The sequence below is a fragment of the Carassius carassius genome, chromosome 30 (genome assembly GCF_963082965.1).
Source record: "Carassius carassius chromosome 30, fCarCar2.1, whole genome shotgun sequence".
Taxonomy (NCBI): domain Eukaryota; kingdom Metazoa; phylum Chordata; class Actinopteri; order Cypriniformes; family Cyprinidae; genus Carassius; species Carassius carassius.
Window position 1 is genome coordinate 2,985,772 of NC_081784.1, and position 16,346 is coordinate 3,002,117.

The 16,346-nt window shown below is 37.4% G+C and overlaps 1 protein-coding gene across 3 annotated transcripts in view; it reads left to right on the top strand.

The window, feature by feature from the left end:
* Window positions 1–16,346, top strand: part of LOC132110413 (arginyl-tRNA--protein transferase 1-like) — an 86,845-nt gene that overhangs the window by 60,077 nt on the left and 10,422 nt on the right. For all 3 annotated transcript variants that reach the window (XM_059516988.1, XM_059516986.1, XM_059516987.1), the window contains exon 11: window positions 15,926–16,046. In XM_059516988.1, coding sequence (XP_059372971.1) covers window positions 15,926–16,046 — 121 coding nt within the window. The remainder of the gene's footprint in view (window positions 1–15,925; window positions 16,047–16,346) is intronic.

Consider the following 16,346-nt stretch of genomic DNA (forward strand, 5'->3'; position numbering starts at 1 on the left):
TTACAAGGTTGTGTGTTTCTCACCTACATCCAGAAACTATCTTTTCAAATCAACTCGTGTCTTTCCAAATCCAAATGCAGCTTTATTGCACTTTTCAATGAAATTTGCAATAAATGAGATCTGAAGCTTTCAAGCTTCAAAAAGGGCACAAAAGCATCATTAAAGTATCATCTGAACCCATACAATATATTTATGTGAGAAACCAAAAAACACTCATTATTGTCTGAACATTCTGTACATATGAATCCTGAACGCGGCAATCCAATTCATATATTCAAATATATTTTCTGAACAAAACCCTACAACTGCAGTCCAGTTGTATTTGTTTTACATTTAGAGTGATCTGCTATCAGAGGTGACTGTCCAAGTAATGTCCAATTCAGAAATGAACAGTTCAAGATAATAGATTCATACAGTTAGCTAACATGAATTCATTAATTTTAGGCAGAAATAATGAGCTCATTAAAGCTTAAAGTTTGTAAGATGTGAAACTTGTCTAAATTGGCATCACAGCACTGTGCAAGGTCTTTTTTGAATCCAACTGAGAAAAAAGTCGAATTCAAGCGTTTACATGCTTAATTTTTCTTCCTGTTGTTCAGATTATTTTAGGTCTAGACCACTTTTTAATCCGATTCAAATGTTTATTCAGACTGAGCTCAATTGCATCAGTCGAGATGCTTACATGAAGGCTTTTGAGTGATAATGATGATGAAATTATTTATTTACGTGCATGGAAACGTAGCTAATGAGTTGCGCCTGGATCATTGAGTTAAATGATAAACAATCATATATGAATCATTGAATGAACAATGAACTGATTCTTTTATAAGATACAAAAGAGTGATTTGCCAAGAAAATCTAGGGCAGATTTTCAGTGACTGATGTCTACATTATTGATCTGTCTATCACACAAAGTGATTGTATGACTATAGAAGAGTTGAATAAACTGGTTTTATGATGTTTTTGCATCTTTCTGAATCTTAAAAGCCCCAGTCATAATTAATTGTAACTGCAAAAGAGCACAGAAAAATCTTTTAATTCTCTTTAACTAATCTCTCTCTATAACTAACTGATGACTTGATCATCTAAAAAGGTACAATGATCGCACCAGTTGCATGTTATATCCAGAAGCGTTGTAGCTCTCTTCTACTAACAAAGACTTTAACCCTTGAACATATCTTTTGCAATTAAAGTAAAACAGCGTTCTCTGCATATCTCCTCTGACACCCGAATTCTCCCATTTATTCCGTCATCTTCATTTTAACTTTGTTCACACCATACCCATGATTTCTGTCGTGCCTTCTGTAGAATCTCTTCCTTGTCCTTCCACCTGTCGAAATGAACCAACAACATGGTGAGTGCGCTCAGTTGGGAGTTCCACATCGTTCCAAATCAAAATATTCTTTAACATGATCTTGCAACTTTTTCTCACTCTTACCATGTTTCTCGATCCGACTCCAAGGATGCCATAAAAGACAAGGTAATACCATGTGTTCTGATTTTCCATGCGGTCATGCCTTTCCCGAAGTTCAGCGTTTTCATGCTCAAGTTTCTCAACTGTCTCCACACACTTCTCAAGGAATTATCTTAAATCCTGGATTCTTTTCCACATCGGCTGCTAAGATTAAGAGATGGCCAACAACTTTTTTTTAAATGCTGGCTGGGAATATCGGCCTATTCTCTGCCTCCATTTTTCAATGGTGATCCCCGTGATACCAGAAGTGTATTATAGTTATTATAGTGAATTAGTAAACAGTGATACTGTAAATATTTTTTTAAATTGTAAAATAACTGTTTTCTTTTAAATTATTTTTAAGATGTAATTTATTCCTGTGATCAAAGCTGAATTTTCAGCATCATTTTTCCAGTCTTCAGTGTCACATGATCCTTTAGAAATCATTCTAATATGCTGATTTGCTGCTCAAGAAACATTTCTGATTATTATCAATGCTGAAAACAGTTGTGCTGCCCAATATTTTTGTGGAAACCATGATTCTTTTTTTTCAGGATTCTTTGAATGTGAAGTTGTAATATTCAGTAAATATAATAAAGCATATATTTGAATAAAAAACATTTATTTAAATTAGAAATATTTTGTAATATTATACATTTCTTTACTGTTGCGTTTGATAAATCGAATGCATCCTTGCGGAATAAAAGTGTTATTTTTAATGAAACTTGGTGACCCCAAACTTTTGAATGGTAATGTACTTTTCATGTTAGTTATTTATTTATTTTTTGTAGATAAAGATACTTATACAGAATATATTACTTAGTTGTTGTGGAAGAATGACTGGAGCAGACCAAAATGCCAAGAACTCTAACTGGCCTCCGTTTAAACTTGACTGGTCACAAAGGCAGTGGTTGGAGTCTTTTCGGGAGGCTTTATCCAGTGCCAGCAAGCTCTTTTCCTCTCACTGCAGTCGAGCCAGACCGCCGTCCAGTCCGAGACGTGACTTCCTGGCCCTGCCGTCTCCATTCTGTGCCTGAGCCGCTGATGGCTGTTTGGCCCTCGACTTTGCCCAAGCTTTCAAGCTTCTGAATGTGTCTAATGGGGTGGAATGAGCAGGTCTGTGGGTTCTGGCGGGAGATGCATCCCCCCTCCACCATCCCTACCTCTGCCTCCCACTCCATCCACCAGGTGTTTCTCAAAGCTTCCTGTGAATTCCACATCTAGGCCAAAGGAAACAAGCGTCTGAGAACTGCATTGGGGTGGTCTTTGTATGTTTGTGTTTGGGCTGCCGGTCATCTTGGAGAGGCTTTTCATTAGTCTTAAGAGCCGCTTGCTGCTAAGTTAATGTCGGAAACCTGAAGATTTTCAGTGGGTTAAATGGATAATGCTTGCACTGTGCTTAGGCCAACTTTGATGCAAATGAGCCACCGTTAAGCATGTTTAATAATTACTAATGTACAGCGAGTTTAATATGTCTTTTAAAGCATGAGTGTTTCATTCAATTATATTTTGCAACTGGAAGACCCCTATGAAAGGACCCTTTTTTGGCATGTATGTTTTTTATAGCTATGTATAGAGTTGCTACTTCAGTGAAAGTCCCTCTAGTGTAGTCGAGGGATTGCACTCATGTTTTCCTGCTGTGACATGTTTCTTTGGTTGACTGTAACCTCTCATCTGCTAATCTGGGACAAATGTATTGAATTGTATTGGGCTGAAAGAACATGCATTAGCTTGATGCATGCATTGCAGAATCTGTATTTGTTGCATGCTAAACCAAAATAGATGACAACATCTGTTCATGTTTCACATTGTTATATGTGTGATTCTTAGAACCATTTTTGTTTTTAACATTTATTGACTTTTGTCAGTGCTTCCCTGTTTTCCACTTCCCATAATTTGCGTGGGGCCTTGCGATGTTGCACAACATTTTATTTATCGTTGTTTTCTTTGCATTTTGAGACCAAGCATGTTCCCAAGTCTCGGTTTTAGTTTTCCTTTGAGTTAAAGTGTGTTTCAGTGACATTAAAGAATAGTTTAGGTGAACTATGTAGTTATTGTTTATTTTAAGGTTTAATTCTTTGATCTCAAACAAAGATTGGTGATTTAGTTTATGAGAACATTGTTTTGGCCAGAGCAAGTGAAAATGCTGGTATATACTAAAGTTCAAATGTTAAGGGTCTTTTGAACTTTCTGTTCATCAAAGAATCATTAAAGAAGTATTATGGTTTGCACACAAATATTAAGCAGCAAATCTGTTTTCAGCATTAATAATCAGAAATGTTCCTTGAGCAGTGTATCGGCTAAGAATGATTTCTGAAAGATCATGTGATGCTAAAGACTGAAGTTATGTTGCTGAAATTTCAGCTTTACATCACTGAAATAAATTACATTTTACAGTATATTCAAATAGAAAATGGTTCTTTTAGAATTGTAGCAATATCTCGCAATACTACCGGTTCCATTTTCTTTTTTTTTTCTTTTTTTATTCAATAAATGCAGCCTTGATGAGAGGAAGAGACTTCTTTCAAAAACAATAAACATCTCACTGATCCTAAACTTTTGAATGGTAGTGTTTTTAGCACTGCTTTTGGGAATCGGGGTTCCCACTTTTATGAAGAACTGAAAAAGCTGCAATTTCTAGGTCTTGAAAATTCATGTAATAAAAAATCTTAAATTATGAAAATTTTTGTAGTTCTTTTTTATTTTTATGCTCAGCTCTAAAAATATTTCACCGACTTTGTGAGTACAACCATTATTCTGTCCATCTTTCTTTAAATCTAGCCAGAAGTCATGGAAATTCAGTGATCAAAAGGAGTGGGACTCCTGGAGATTGTACACATTGTGTTTAGAGTCTCCTTCTAATCTAATCTCTAGATTTCTATAATGGAGTCCTCGACCTGTTTGCTGTACGTATTTCTGAATCTCGCTCTGCCTGCTCTTGTATAAATCCTCAGGAATGCAGAGGCAGGTGGGAACACATGCTCATTTCTTGCTCTCGCTCTTGTCGCCTCTAGTGTTGTACATGATTGCTTGTGCTTGCACACATGGTCACACTTTAGTTTTTGTTTAACCTTTGATTAAACTCGGGTCCTACAAAAAAAAAACCCAGTGAACTGCCTTCTGGCAGCATTTTTGAATTAGAGTTTGAATGCCCAACAATGCTGTCTAGGTAGGCCACTTGCTAGGTTTTGAGACACAGTCCTAGCAGAAGTCTTTTTATTCTGTATGCTTGCAGAACCCGGCCCTTCTCATTCAACCTCATCATGTAAACGGACTTCAAACCATTGCTCGTCCTGTAAACCACAGCATCACGGCAGCTTGAAGCGCTGAATGAAATGATAGGAAATGAGGGTTGAAATGAAAGAAAGTTGTCTGAGAGAAAGATAAACAATTACCACACATTTAGTTTGGCATGCTCTGCCCTTTCTCCTTTTTTCCCCCCATCAAAGTGCCTTTGAAGCGTTCTCTGTTCTGTAGCATAATCTCTTTCACTTGTTTTTCTTTCATTAATAAGCTACGGCCCTGTGGAGCTGTCAGTTAGCTGTTGAAATGCGGTCTGCACTTTCGTTACATGCTGTTGAGATGGTTTGTGATTGTGGTGCATGTCAGGACAGGGGGAAAAAAAAGAAAACTTCCAGCATTGGGGTCTCACTGCCCGTCCGAAGTCTCTCCCACAGGCATGTGCAAGTGTGAACATGTTAGCATAGAACTGAAATATCAAAATACGTGATCTACATGCTAAACCACCAATGTTTTAGCTCCTTTTATTGCACACCTAGCTTGGCCAGCTTGGACAGTTCACCCCAAATATGTTATTTTTGCTTAAACAGATCCAAAAAGCAAGTTTAGGAGAGTGTGAGGCTGATGAGCATTTTCAATTTTAGGTGAAGCGTTTCTGAAATGCTGGCTGAATGTGTCTTTAAAATATCTGTTCATGAACTCAGTTCCCCTCTTTACTCTGTTCCAGTCGTGCCCTGCTCACCGCATCACCTTGACTATACTGTTTTATACCTCTCACTTCTTAAGTAACACTTATGAGACCAGCGTCCTCTCTATTTGCCTGTTTTTCCCTCTTCCCAGAGTCCTTCATTGGCGGTCAAGTTGACAGAAGTTGCTTTTTGATTTGGTTCAACTGAGACCACCAACAGCGAGGCGTATGAGGGGAACAGTTTGTTTGAATTGGGGTTTGATTCTTCTCTTTTCTCTCTCCCTTCTGTACGGTGTAAGTTTTGACATGGGTTGAAGCCAGTACAAGGGTCTTGTTCCAATTACTTAAAAAAAAAAACATCTAGCAAACTCTTTCTGTCTGTGTTGATCTTTGTGGCAATGCAATTTTTACTCACTAGTTGATCTGTTTTTAGATGTTTAGCACATGTGTGTAGCATACACTACTGTTAAAAATCTTTCAAAGAAATGTACACTTTGGTTCAGCAAGGATCCATTAACCTGACATTCATAATGTTACAAAAGATTTCTGTTTCAAATAAACAATGTTCTTTAGATCTTTCTATTCATCAAAGAATCCTGAAAGAATCCATGTCATGTTTTTCTGAAAACTCTTCTCACTATTTATAATAATCAGAAATGTTTCTTGAGATCAAATCAGCATATTAAAATGATTTCTGAATGATCATGTGACACTGAAGACTGGAGTAATGATGCTGGAAATCACAGGAATAAATTGAAAATTGAAAATATTTATTTTGAATAAACATTAATAATATTTCACAATATTATGTTTTATCTGTCATTTTGTTTAAAAAAAAATGCAGGCTTGGTGAGCAGAAGAATTCTTAACAAGATTCATTTTTTGATACTTTACACTGCTAAGATTGCCCTTCCAGACTAGGGATTGTAAACTAGTTCAGTCTTGCACCTCAGAAAGTCTAAAGAAACTCATAGTGAATGTGGAGCATTTTTGATTTCCCTTAAGGCTTTGAAAAGAAATACTGCACAAGGGTAGAATGACAGGAATAATATTATTTTAGTTAAGTTTTTAATATATTTCCCTTTTTTGCTCTCTTTGATAGTGTTTTTTCTAATAGACTCCAGCCAAATGAATATTATTTTATAGTAATATAAAACCAGGGTGCTTTGTGTTGCAGTGCACAATAAGCTTTGTTTAGGAGTGTGTGTGACATGAATTCATCAGTAGCTGCTCTTTGTGTGGTTTGTTGGTCTGTGATGTGGGTCGATGAGACGTTTGAGAGTTCACATAAGACATTAAAATGCATGTTGCATTTGCTAAAATTGACTTACTTGGATGGCAGTTTGAAATTTTGAGTGCAGAGTGATTGCGTTTTCTCAGATGATTGCAACATGCCTAATTGCAGATATATTGTGCATCCCTAAATAATTAATAACCCACATTCAGGATATTCGTTTAGTGTGTTGACACCGTGTGTTAATAGAGGTGGTGTGTTTTATGTGTTTACATTGAGGCCCTGGTTCAGCGCACTTTCCTCTGCTCCCCCATCAGCAGCGCTGACATGACGACAGACCCCCGGGGTCAGAGTTGAGAGGTCGGGTTAGGCGATTTAGTCTCTGCAGTGAAAGAGTGCAGATATATATGGTGGGGGAAGGGTGTTCGGTGAGGGGGGTGTGAAGGTCAAAGGGCTGGAAAATGAGAGTTTAGATCTGATGTCAGGGTGAAATAGCTAGAGTGGCCCAGCTGCCAGCGCAGTGTGTTTGCCTTGCCATTAACTCGCCCTCGGTTTATTTTCAGAGCCTTGGATTCAGCCACTTTGACAAGGCCTACAGACATAACGTATAGCACACTTTGATATATAGAGCATGAAACCAAGCGAACAAAACTTAGACTATTTTCAGCCTTTTTTCCCCCTGTAGGAGCATTGAAATGAAACATGCAGGTCTTGTTTTGTACTTAACGTAATTTGTATAAAGCATGCTAATTTTGTTTTCACATTCTGATGTTTTTGCTGTGGTTTTTTTTGTTTTTGTTTTTTTTTTCTTAAGTTTGGGGTCAGTAAGATTCTTTTTTTTTTTAAGAAATTAATTTAATTCAGGATCCTTTAAAGGGATACTCCACCCCATACAAACAAAATACAAAGTATTTTATCACCAAAATCCTGTTAGATCATAAACTTAAAATTAGGCAAATATATATCATGCAAATATATATATATATATATATTTGGCACAAATGTGGTGCTTATTTCCATACAAGCTTTATTTTTGGGTGTTCATCTAATAAGCCAGATTAGAGATGTCTGGAGTGAAAAGCACTTAAGGAAGGTGAGTGTTAAGGTTGTAAGACTGCAGCACTTAAGCAGCTCGCCTATAAACGGCAGGAAAGATAGAGAGATAAAACGAGGCTCGGGAGGCTGCGCCTGTAAATCGGTGCCCTGCTGAAACATGATCCTGTAAAAATATTTTCCCATCATTAAGATGTCATCCACCAACCCCTGATACACAGCCCGGTCAGGCACTACAAGTGAGAGTGTATTTGTGTGTGTATGTCTGAGGAGGCATTAGTTAGCAGTCGGGACACTGTGTTTATTTGAATTCTGTCCCCTGGTAATGTGTTGAGTGAGGCGAAACGACGCGCCCAACTCCAGGTTTGTGTAAAAATCTGTATTCTGAATGCGGTTTGATGCTCTCCTGAGGACCGCTGTGTGGTACTCTGTATGCATGCCATACTGTAGTATGTAAGGAGAGGGAGGGATCTTTATTTACACACGCACCTCTCTTCTGCTCATTTACAAAGCCCTGTCCGACCGCTGTTTGTGTGAAAGTGTGTTTACACGTGTCATTCAGTGAAGTCTGTCCTGATGTCAGCTCTAACAGGGCGGTCTTGCCATCTGTGCAGCGTTCGTGAATGCCAGAGTAAATGACTAGAGGAAAACTAAAAGGGTTTTCTTTGTATAGACATGCACTCGTTGTTTAACTGACCTATAGGAAAGCATCAGGTCTTAGTCCAGGTCAGCCCTCCCTTTTTTTAGTGCTAGACAGATCTTCCAGCCTAAATCAATAGTGCTGCAAGGATGATTTTGTTATAGTCCCGTCTGAAAGTTAGCATCACCCCGGTTCCCCTGACAAAAAGACAGTAGGATTTATCCATTAGTTTTTGGATTATTGCAGAAAATAAGTTTCCTGTTTGTTGTGATGTTTAATGTCCCCGACAACTTCTGTAGTCCCATTTAGTTCACTTTTTCAAGACAAAAGCTTAAAAATCACGAGTAGGGTGTTACTGATGTATTATATGTCATAGAAAAAAACTGCACATTTCTTTCTCAATGCAAGAGGCATTAAACCATTCACATGTTTGTAGCTTATACCTAATTAATAAGACATGGTTTTATTGCATGGATAAATGAAAGCAACTCTATCGCCCCCTTTGGCTGTCATGCAAAACCACAGGTCTGTGTTTGCATACTTGCGTAGAGCATGTTCCTGATCTGAATCCCGCCTCTTTAGCACTTTTTGCCTGTATTTCATCTGTACTCGTCAATTGTGTGTGTAACCTGCAATTTAAACAATAGGCACAAACTGTGTTTGCTCTTTGTGTGTGTCTCAAAGCCAAGATAAGATAGTAGTGGGTGAAAGCAAGTGTGCACTTGTGTCTGTCAAAGCACAGGCCTGTCCTTGTTATGTCAGAAGGGATAGGCCAGGCATTGTTAGGGACAGCATGGAGCAGGAGGGAATGTGGACAGCATGGTAAATGTTTAGACAGGTTGCAGTTAGAATTCATGACTGCAGTGCACACAATTCTATCTTTTACTGTGTGGGCCACTGTTACTATTCCTCATACTCAGGGTTAGAGGTTTCAGACACCCTAGCATGTGTGGCTTTGACTTTTGCATGGTCTAACACCATTCACATTTTCATCAGAAAGTCTAAATATCTAGTTCCTCTCATTGAGTCTTCTCAGCCTGTAGGTGCCTATGAATACTTCTAAAAAATGAAATGGACCTCTACAGAGGAAATAGGCCCCAGATGTGCATGAAATCATGGTGAATGGTGAAAAGTCGACATCCTGCTTCTATTTAGACCCCATTGGCTCTCAGTGGAAGGGTTTGGGTTCCCTTCGTGGCCTACGATGGCCTATAAGACCCAGTTTGTGGTTTTGATCTGGATCTTATAAGTGACCATAGCAAATTTCACCGATTTTTTAAAAGAACAGCTAATTGATCTACAATTGTAAAATTTGCAAGTAAATCCATAAACTCAATAATGAATCCTCAAATTTTTGGTTCGACTAGAATTTAAACTTTGAGATTAATAACATTAACTTTTTTTTTTTTTTACATGAAGTTATTTGATTACAGATCAGATGTATAAAAGCTGTTAGAGTAGATTAACTTAAAGCATTTTTATGATGTGTAAACCATTTTTTTGTAGGTCATAGTTGACTTTAAGGTAAAGATTGCTCTCCCAGATCAGCTTGTGCAGACATCTTCACTCCCCAGAGCGAGAGTCGAGGTGTTGTCTTTCACAGAGATTCCTAGCTAGCAGTGAAGTCGAGGATTTATGCCCCTGATTAACTGCTTTTCTCAGGTATGGACCCTGCAGCGTACCCCAGTCAGAGGGGTGGAGGTTTTTACAGCAAATTAAAATGAAGCAAATGTGTATATATATATATATATATATATATGCATTTGTCAGAACTTTACCTCCCTCTCATATAAAACACAAGACCAACATTGTTAAAATTAGTGTTTTCAGTTTATGTAATATCTTTTGAGCATTTAACCTGTACAGTGGATTAACCTTAGGATAAAAAATAAATACTCTAACAAATACTCTGTTTTCTGGCCATATTTAAAATCCATCCTTTTTGGTTTTAGGTTAGTTTGAGTGTCTTTATTTTATTTATTTATTTTATTTTTTTTACGTGTTTTAAAGTTATTATTTTTGTTCGTTTGGAGCTTTACCATGAATGCTGTTGAACACAAACTAGACTTTTAAAATAAAAGCCTACATTCAAGATTTTTCTTGACAGACGTCAACTTTTTTGCAGATACATGCATTTTAGGTTTTAATTATATATATATTTTTTTTCAAATTATCAGTTCTGCTTCCTTTTTGCTTCCTCAATTCAAATTTAGTCACACTTTAGAAGACCAATTTTCACTATTAACTAACTATTAACTATAACTTTTGCCTCAATAAACTTCTAATTTACTGCTTATTAATAGTTAATAAGGTATCAGTTAAGTTTAGGTATGGGTCGGATTAAGGGATCTAGAATATGGTCATGGAGTAAAGCATTAATATGTGCTTTATAAGTACTAATAAACAGCCAATATGCTAGTAGTATGCATGCTAAAAAGTGTTACTAATTTAGGAATTAATTTGAAATATATAATAGCATCTCTTGAGCAACTAGATCATCACAGTAAAATAAACAAAGGGTGCACAGATATTATTGGCAATAATACAGTGATCATTTATTTTTAGTTTTTTTGTATTGTGCATCTTTTTTATGTTTGAGTGATTACAGATAGTCTCACCAAAACATTATAATATACAGTAAAAGAATTAATAAAAAAACTATAAATGACTTTTTAATGTCGGAAAACATTTATCTGTTTCTAATTTAAACCTACTTTGACTATAGCAGAGAATTCTAAAAAATATGAAATTGGATTGCTAATTTAAACCAAAACATACCTGCATATCCATGTTTCTTCTTCAGCTTGATTGGATTTGTGTCCTAGCCACATCCATGTGTGTGTTGTTGGAGCTTTCTGATTTGATCTTTGATTTATTATTGTGTATTCTTTTAAAACAGCTATTCATGCAATGTGACGAAAGGTGCTTCTCAAACAGTTCTTATTTTCTTTTCTTTGTCCTCTGTTTTCCTCACTCCTCACTATGGTGATGTCAGTGAGCCTTAGCGAGTGCGGGCCGTCTGTCAACATTACCTTCATTGTCGTGTGAAAGCAGGTTGGCAGGAGGACTTGAAGACGGATGGCGCTGTGTTCACCGTGCCATTCTTTTAAACAAACGTTGGGGAGTGAGAAATGCAGACAGAAACACACGGATTAAACTGATTTCAATTGATCCTTTCAGCCGTCATGGCTTACTTAAGACAAGAGTGGCTTTAGATCAGCTGGAAGGAGTGGGACAGTGAGCATGTCGTTTCTTGCTGCTTTTCCCCCTTACCTGGCCTTCAGTCTGTGCTATCACATCCTCTTCTGATAGCAGTGTGCTGAGCTAGCAAAACTGATGGATTTATGAATGCAAAGGGGGGAAAATCTGCTCCACGTGGTTATTTTTGCACGTTTGGCTGTTTTTGTTGTTTTTTAGTCTTCAGCATCCCATGATACCCTCTGCTTTCATTTTAGATACAGGCGTCGGCTAGATCAAGTTACCAGGAGATAGCAAGAATGGATTCACAAAAGATTTGGAAACACTATGATTTTCCTGACATCCAGTTCTGTTAGTGGTTTATGGAACATCTGCATTGTTCCACAGATCAGACAGAATACTGTAATAAAATATGCAATAAAAACATGAGCGGTGTTGTCATTCTCTCTCAGCTGTACATGAGAATCAGCACTCAAAGCGTGATTCAATATTTCCCGTCTGTGTAAATGTATGCAGGAGTACAGATCAGACCTCACAGAAAAACTGAATCCAAAGGATGTGTTTTAAGTAATAGTTCACCTGAAAATGAAAACCATTTCTCACCTTGTCAGTCTAAACCTGTATGATTTTTTCTTTCTTCTTTGTTCTTCTCATTCAAAAGTTTGAGGTTTGAAAAAAGTAATACTTTTATTCAGCAAGAATTCATTAAAATAACCAAAAGTGACAGTAAAGACGTTTACAGTATAAAGTTAGAAAAGATTTCTGTTTCAAACGAACACTGCTGTCTACTCGTCAAAGAATCAAAAAAAAATAAAAAAAGTAGTTTTTTTCTTCAAGTCAGCATGTTAGAGGGATTTCTGAAGATCATGTGACTCTGAAGACTGGAGTAATGATGCTGAAAATACAGCTTTTTGTCACAGGAATAAATTACATTTTACAATATATTCAAATAGTAAACAGCTATTTTACATTGTAATAATATTTTGCAATATTATAGTTTTTTACTGTATTTTTGATCAAATAAATGCAGCCTTGGTGAGCAGAAGAACCTTCTTTTAAAAACATTCAAAAATCTTACAAACTCCAAACCTTTGAACAGTAGCATATATTCTGTATAATTAAGCAATAATAAGCATTATAAACATCCTTTGAATTTTGCACTGACATCCACCCTCGTTCCCACTGGCACGTGAACTGGGAACTGTTTTTGCATTACTGAAATTGTATTGCTCCAGTTCTCATTCATTTTCATTGTAAGGAAAAGTTTGACAGAATCTCAAGAATCACAAAATCTCAACATTTATGAACCATTCCTTTAAAGCCAAGTTCAGACTCCACGATTTTAGCCCAGTTTTTGGCTCACCGACAGGTTTTGAGAAATCGCCGACAAATGCCCGAAATCACAGGCAAATTGGTGCTCATCCACACGAGTGACAATAACGCAGTGTGAATGAGCAAAGACGCGAGCTGAGAGAATCGCCAACGAGTCGCAGAGCAGCGGGGGTTCGGGGAGGAGTTATAGACCATAATATCAGCAAGCATGGCTTCGTTTCAGAAAAAGGCTTTCTTCTTGGTCTATTTGGACCCAAGAAATGGAAGAAAAATTAGTAGAAATTTGGCAGGAGTACCAGTGTCTGTTTGAGGTTTCATCTGAGCTATCCCAGTCTCACGTGAGAACTCCGGTCTTGCACGTGTGATATCGCGTTGTTTCCTTGTCACATCTCGTGGGTGTTTGGTTGTGAAACGTAGTTTGCATGCCAGACGGAGTTGTCTGCGATTCTTCCTATTGTAAAGTCATGCAGTGTGAAACCTTCTGCCGCCGATCCATCGTGCAGTGTGAACACAGCAGTGACTGAATGCTGGACAAGATAGTCATGCAGTGTGAAAAGAACGGTGACCCGACTACTTTGAAAATCGTGCAGTCTGAGCTCAGCTTAAGAGACATCACAAAGTTGCTAGACACATTAAATTCAAACTTTTAGAACTTGAAATCTGACACATAATTATTTAATTTCTGAAAAATCTCATCACTAATTTTAAAAGCAAGGAGCTGGTTAAACTTTGGTTCTCTTTAGAGCAAGCACTAGCGTGCAAACAGCAGATCTTAGAGAGATGAGGAGAGAAGGCCTTTGGTGCGGCGGTGAGCTCAGCCTCGAGACGTGTGGCCAACAGAGCCGTCAGGGAAGTGGAACAGACGCAGAGCTAATGACCAGCCAGACTCCATCTCTCTCTCGTCTTAACTCTTTGACAGCCTTTATCCAAGTGTCTTCTGCATGAACCGTTCGGACTCCCCCGAGATCACAGGCTTCTGTAAGTATGTGCTAACTGCAGTGTTTCCTGCACTACGGTAAAAGAAATATTTTTCCAGAAATGTGATCTGGAGTTATGATGAGGTATCGCATGTATCGTGAAACAAAGCCATTACGTGACTTTCTGTTGCATGTTACCGTCTATATTGTCTTTACTAGTTGCACTCGAAAACTAACATATGATGTGAGCAGTGTAGTGTGTAATGAATTAGTAAAAAAAAAATCACAAATGGGGTCAGAATTAACCAAGATATGTTCATGTAAAAAAAAAAAAAAAAAAAACAGATTTAGAACAGAGTTCAAGGAAATGTTGAAATGTTTTTGTTGTTTCCTAAATTAAGGAACTGGAAGCACTCAGTCATACCAGCATCCGTATGATAACAAAAAGTGATCTTTATGTGCTCCTACTCTTCTCTTACATATTAAATAAATGAATAATTCCTTAATTCCATAATTCCATTATGTGCAATTGTCTGTTATGGAGATAAAGCTTTTAATTAATTTTGTTTAAATTATTTTTATTTGATATATATATATAATTTTGTTCTTCAATGTGGTTTATTAATAAATAAGTAAAATATTTTGTTTTGTTGTGTTCTTTTTCATTTGATCTTTTATTAATTTTATTTAATTGGCTGATGATCAATAACAATTTTTTTTTATGACTTATTGTGTGTGTGTGTGTTTGTGTGTGTGTGTGTGTGTCATAAAAAATATTATTTATATATTTTTTTCCTGCAGTCTCTAAGATGTTTCTTTCTTTCTTTCTTTCTTTCTTTCTTTCTTTCTTTCTTTCTTTCTTTCTTTCTTTCTTTCTTTCTCTCACTTTTTGAACTGTTTCTCGTTTTAAGTTTGGCTTATTGAATGTATCATCTGTTTGTTCTGGTTACTTCCTGGTTTCCCCAATAATGGAAGTTGCATCTTTGCAAAATCTCTTTACAGGCTCTTGCATGTACCAGCAGCCAAGATTCCTTTCCAGAGCATGATCGTAAGCTGCACATTTAAAGGCTGTGGAGTGTGACGTTTAACTTAAGCATATCCGAATATCAGTAGCACATGCTTTACTCTAAAGGGGTCATAATCTGCACTTTTGTAGCATTTTATTCCTTTTCCCTGAAGTCCATTGTGAAGTTTCTTCCACCAGAAAAGTTGTGATCTAGCATTAGACTGTTTTTGCTACTGTACCTTTAAGAATTTTCTGTAAAAGACCATTATGCTTGACTAACCTCTGCTTACCTTCACAGCTTTTTTTATATCAAAACAGAAAGAAAAAAAAACTTTTTTTTGAAGTTTTTTGTTTTGTACTCCTGTAGAATTACTTTACTTTTGTGTTTGTGTATGTTGTAATTCCACCCTTTTTTATGCATTAGTGGAGCTTGTGTTTCTCTTTTCTTTTATACATCACACACATCGTGCACACATCAGTCCGTAGGCTCAAAAATTCAGATTCTCTTGCATTTCTCAGTGAGGCCTTTAAATCCAGTGACCCTCGCTTGCTTGTCATCGGTCTGCTCTGAATAAGTCCCCTCACTCTTTAGGGCTCTCCATATAGTCCGCTGATGACAGAGTGATGAACACGAGTGTGAAAACCTTTCCCTCATGAGTACTCACCCAACATTAGCTGTCCCACAAAATGCCTTTTATTTACACGTTCCACAGGGTCCCTCGTTACCGTGTTGTCCGTCTTGTAAAAACAGGACACATAGTTTCCACTGCAGGATAATGACAGACGAATCCTGTCAGTAATGGTGGGACTTTAACAAGGCTGCTTCTCGTTTGACCAAATGCTGAACTAAACCCACATAATCTGTGTGGGCTTTAGCGTGCGTGTGCGTGTCCGTATGTGCAGCGTGTCACTGAACTTTTGCATTTGAAGCGATGCAGAAATCTGCGCTGAGGTGTTTGCTTGTTTACACTGCGGTCACAATGGTGTGTGTGTGTTTGTTTGGCTCTGTATGACTATCTGCAGCCTCCTAAAACACACTCAACTCAAGGCCCAGGAGGCCATGTGCTTTACTCCTCTTTCTCTCTCCTGCTTTTACAGCAAATATACAGCATTTGACATACCAGGACCCTGACCAAGCACTTTCACTTGTTTTTGCATTTATAGGGGCAGTACCAGCCTTCAGACCTCCTGTGCCCTGAAACCTACACTTGGGTGTCCATCGAGAGATGTATTCCCCGCCTCGAGATCTCTGCCTACTCTCGTCTCAGTGAGAACGCCCATGAAGGTGAGCCTTCAATCATTTTAAAACCCATGACCTAGCAAATACACTCACATTGTGCATTAAATGAAAAGGTTCAAGTCACTCTTCGCACCCAGAATATTTTGCATAAATTAAACTTTTTTTTGTTTTGTTAAAATTGTCACTTTTTTTAAGGTTTTGCACTTTTAATGACAGCTAAGCACATTTTCTCAGCTAACTGTCAGAACTGTGACTCATCCATTGCTTTACTTTTGAAGGTCTCTTCACTCATTTGTTTTAACAAATTTTTATTAAAAACCATTTCATTAAAAACTGCATATAGGT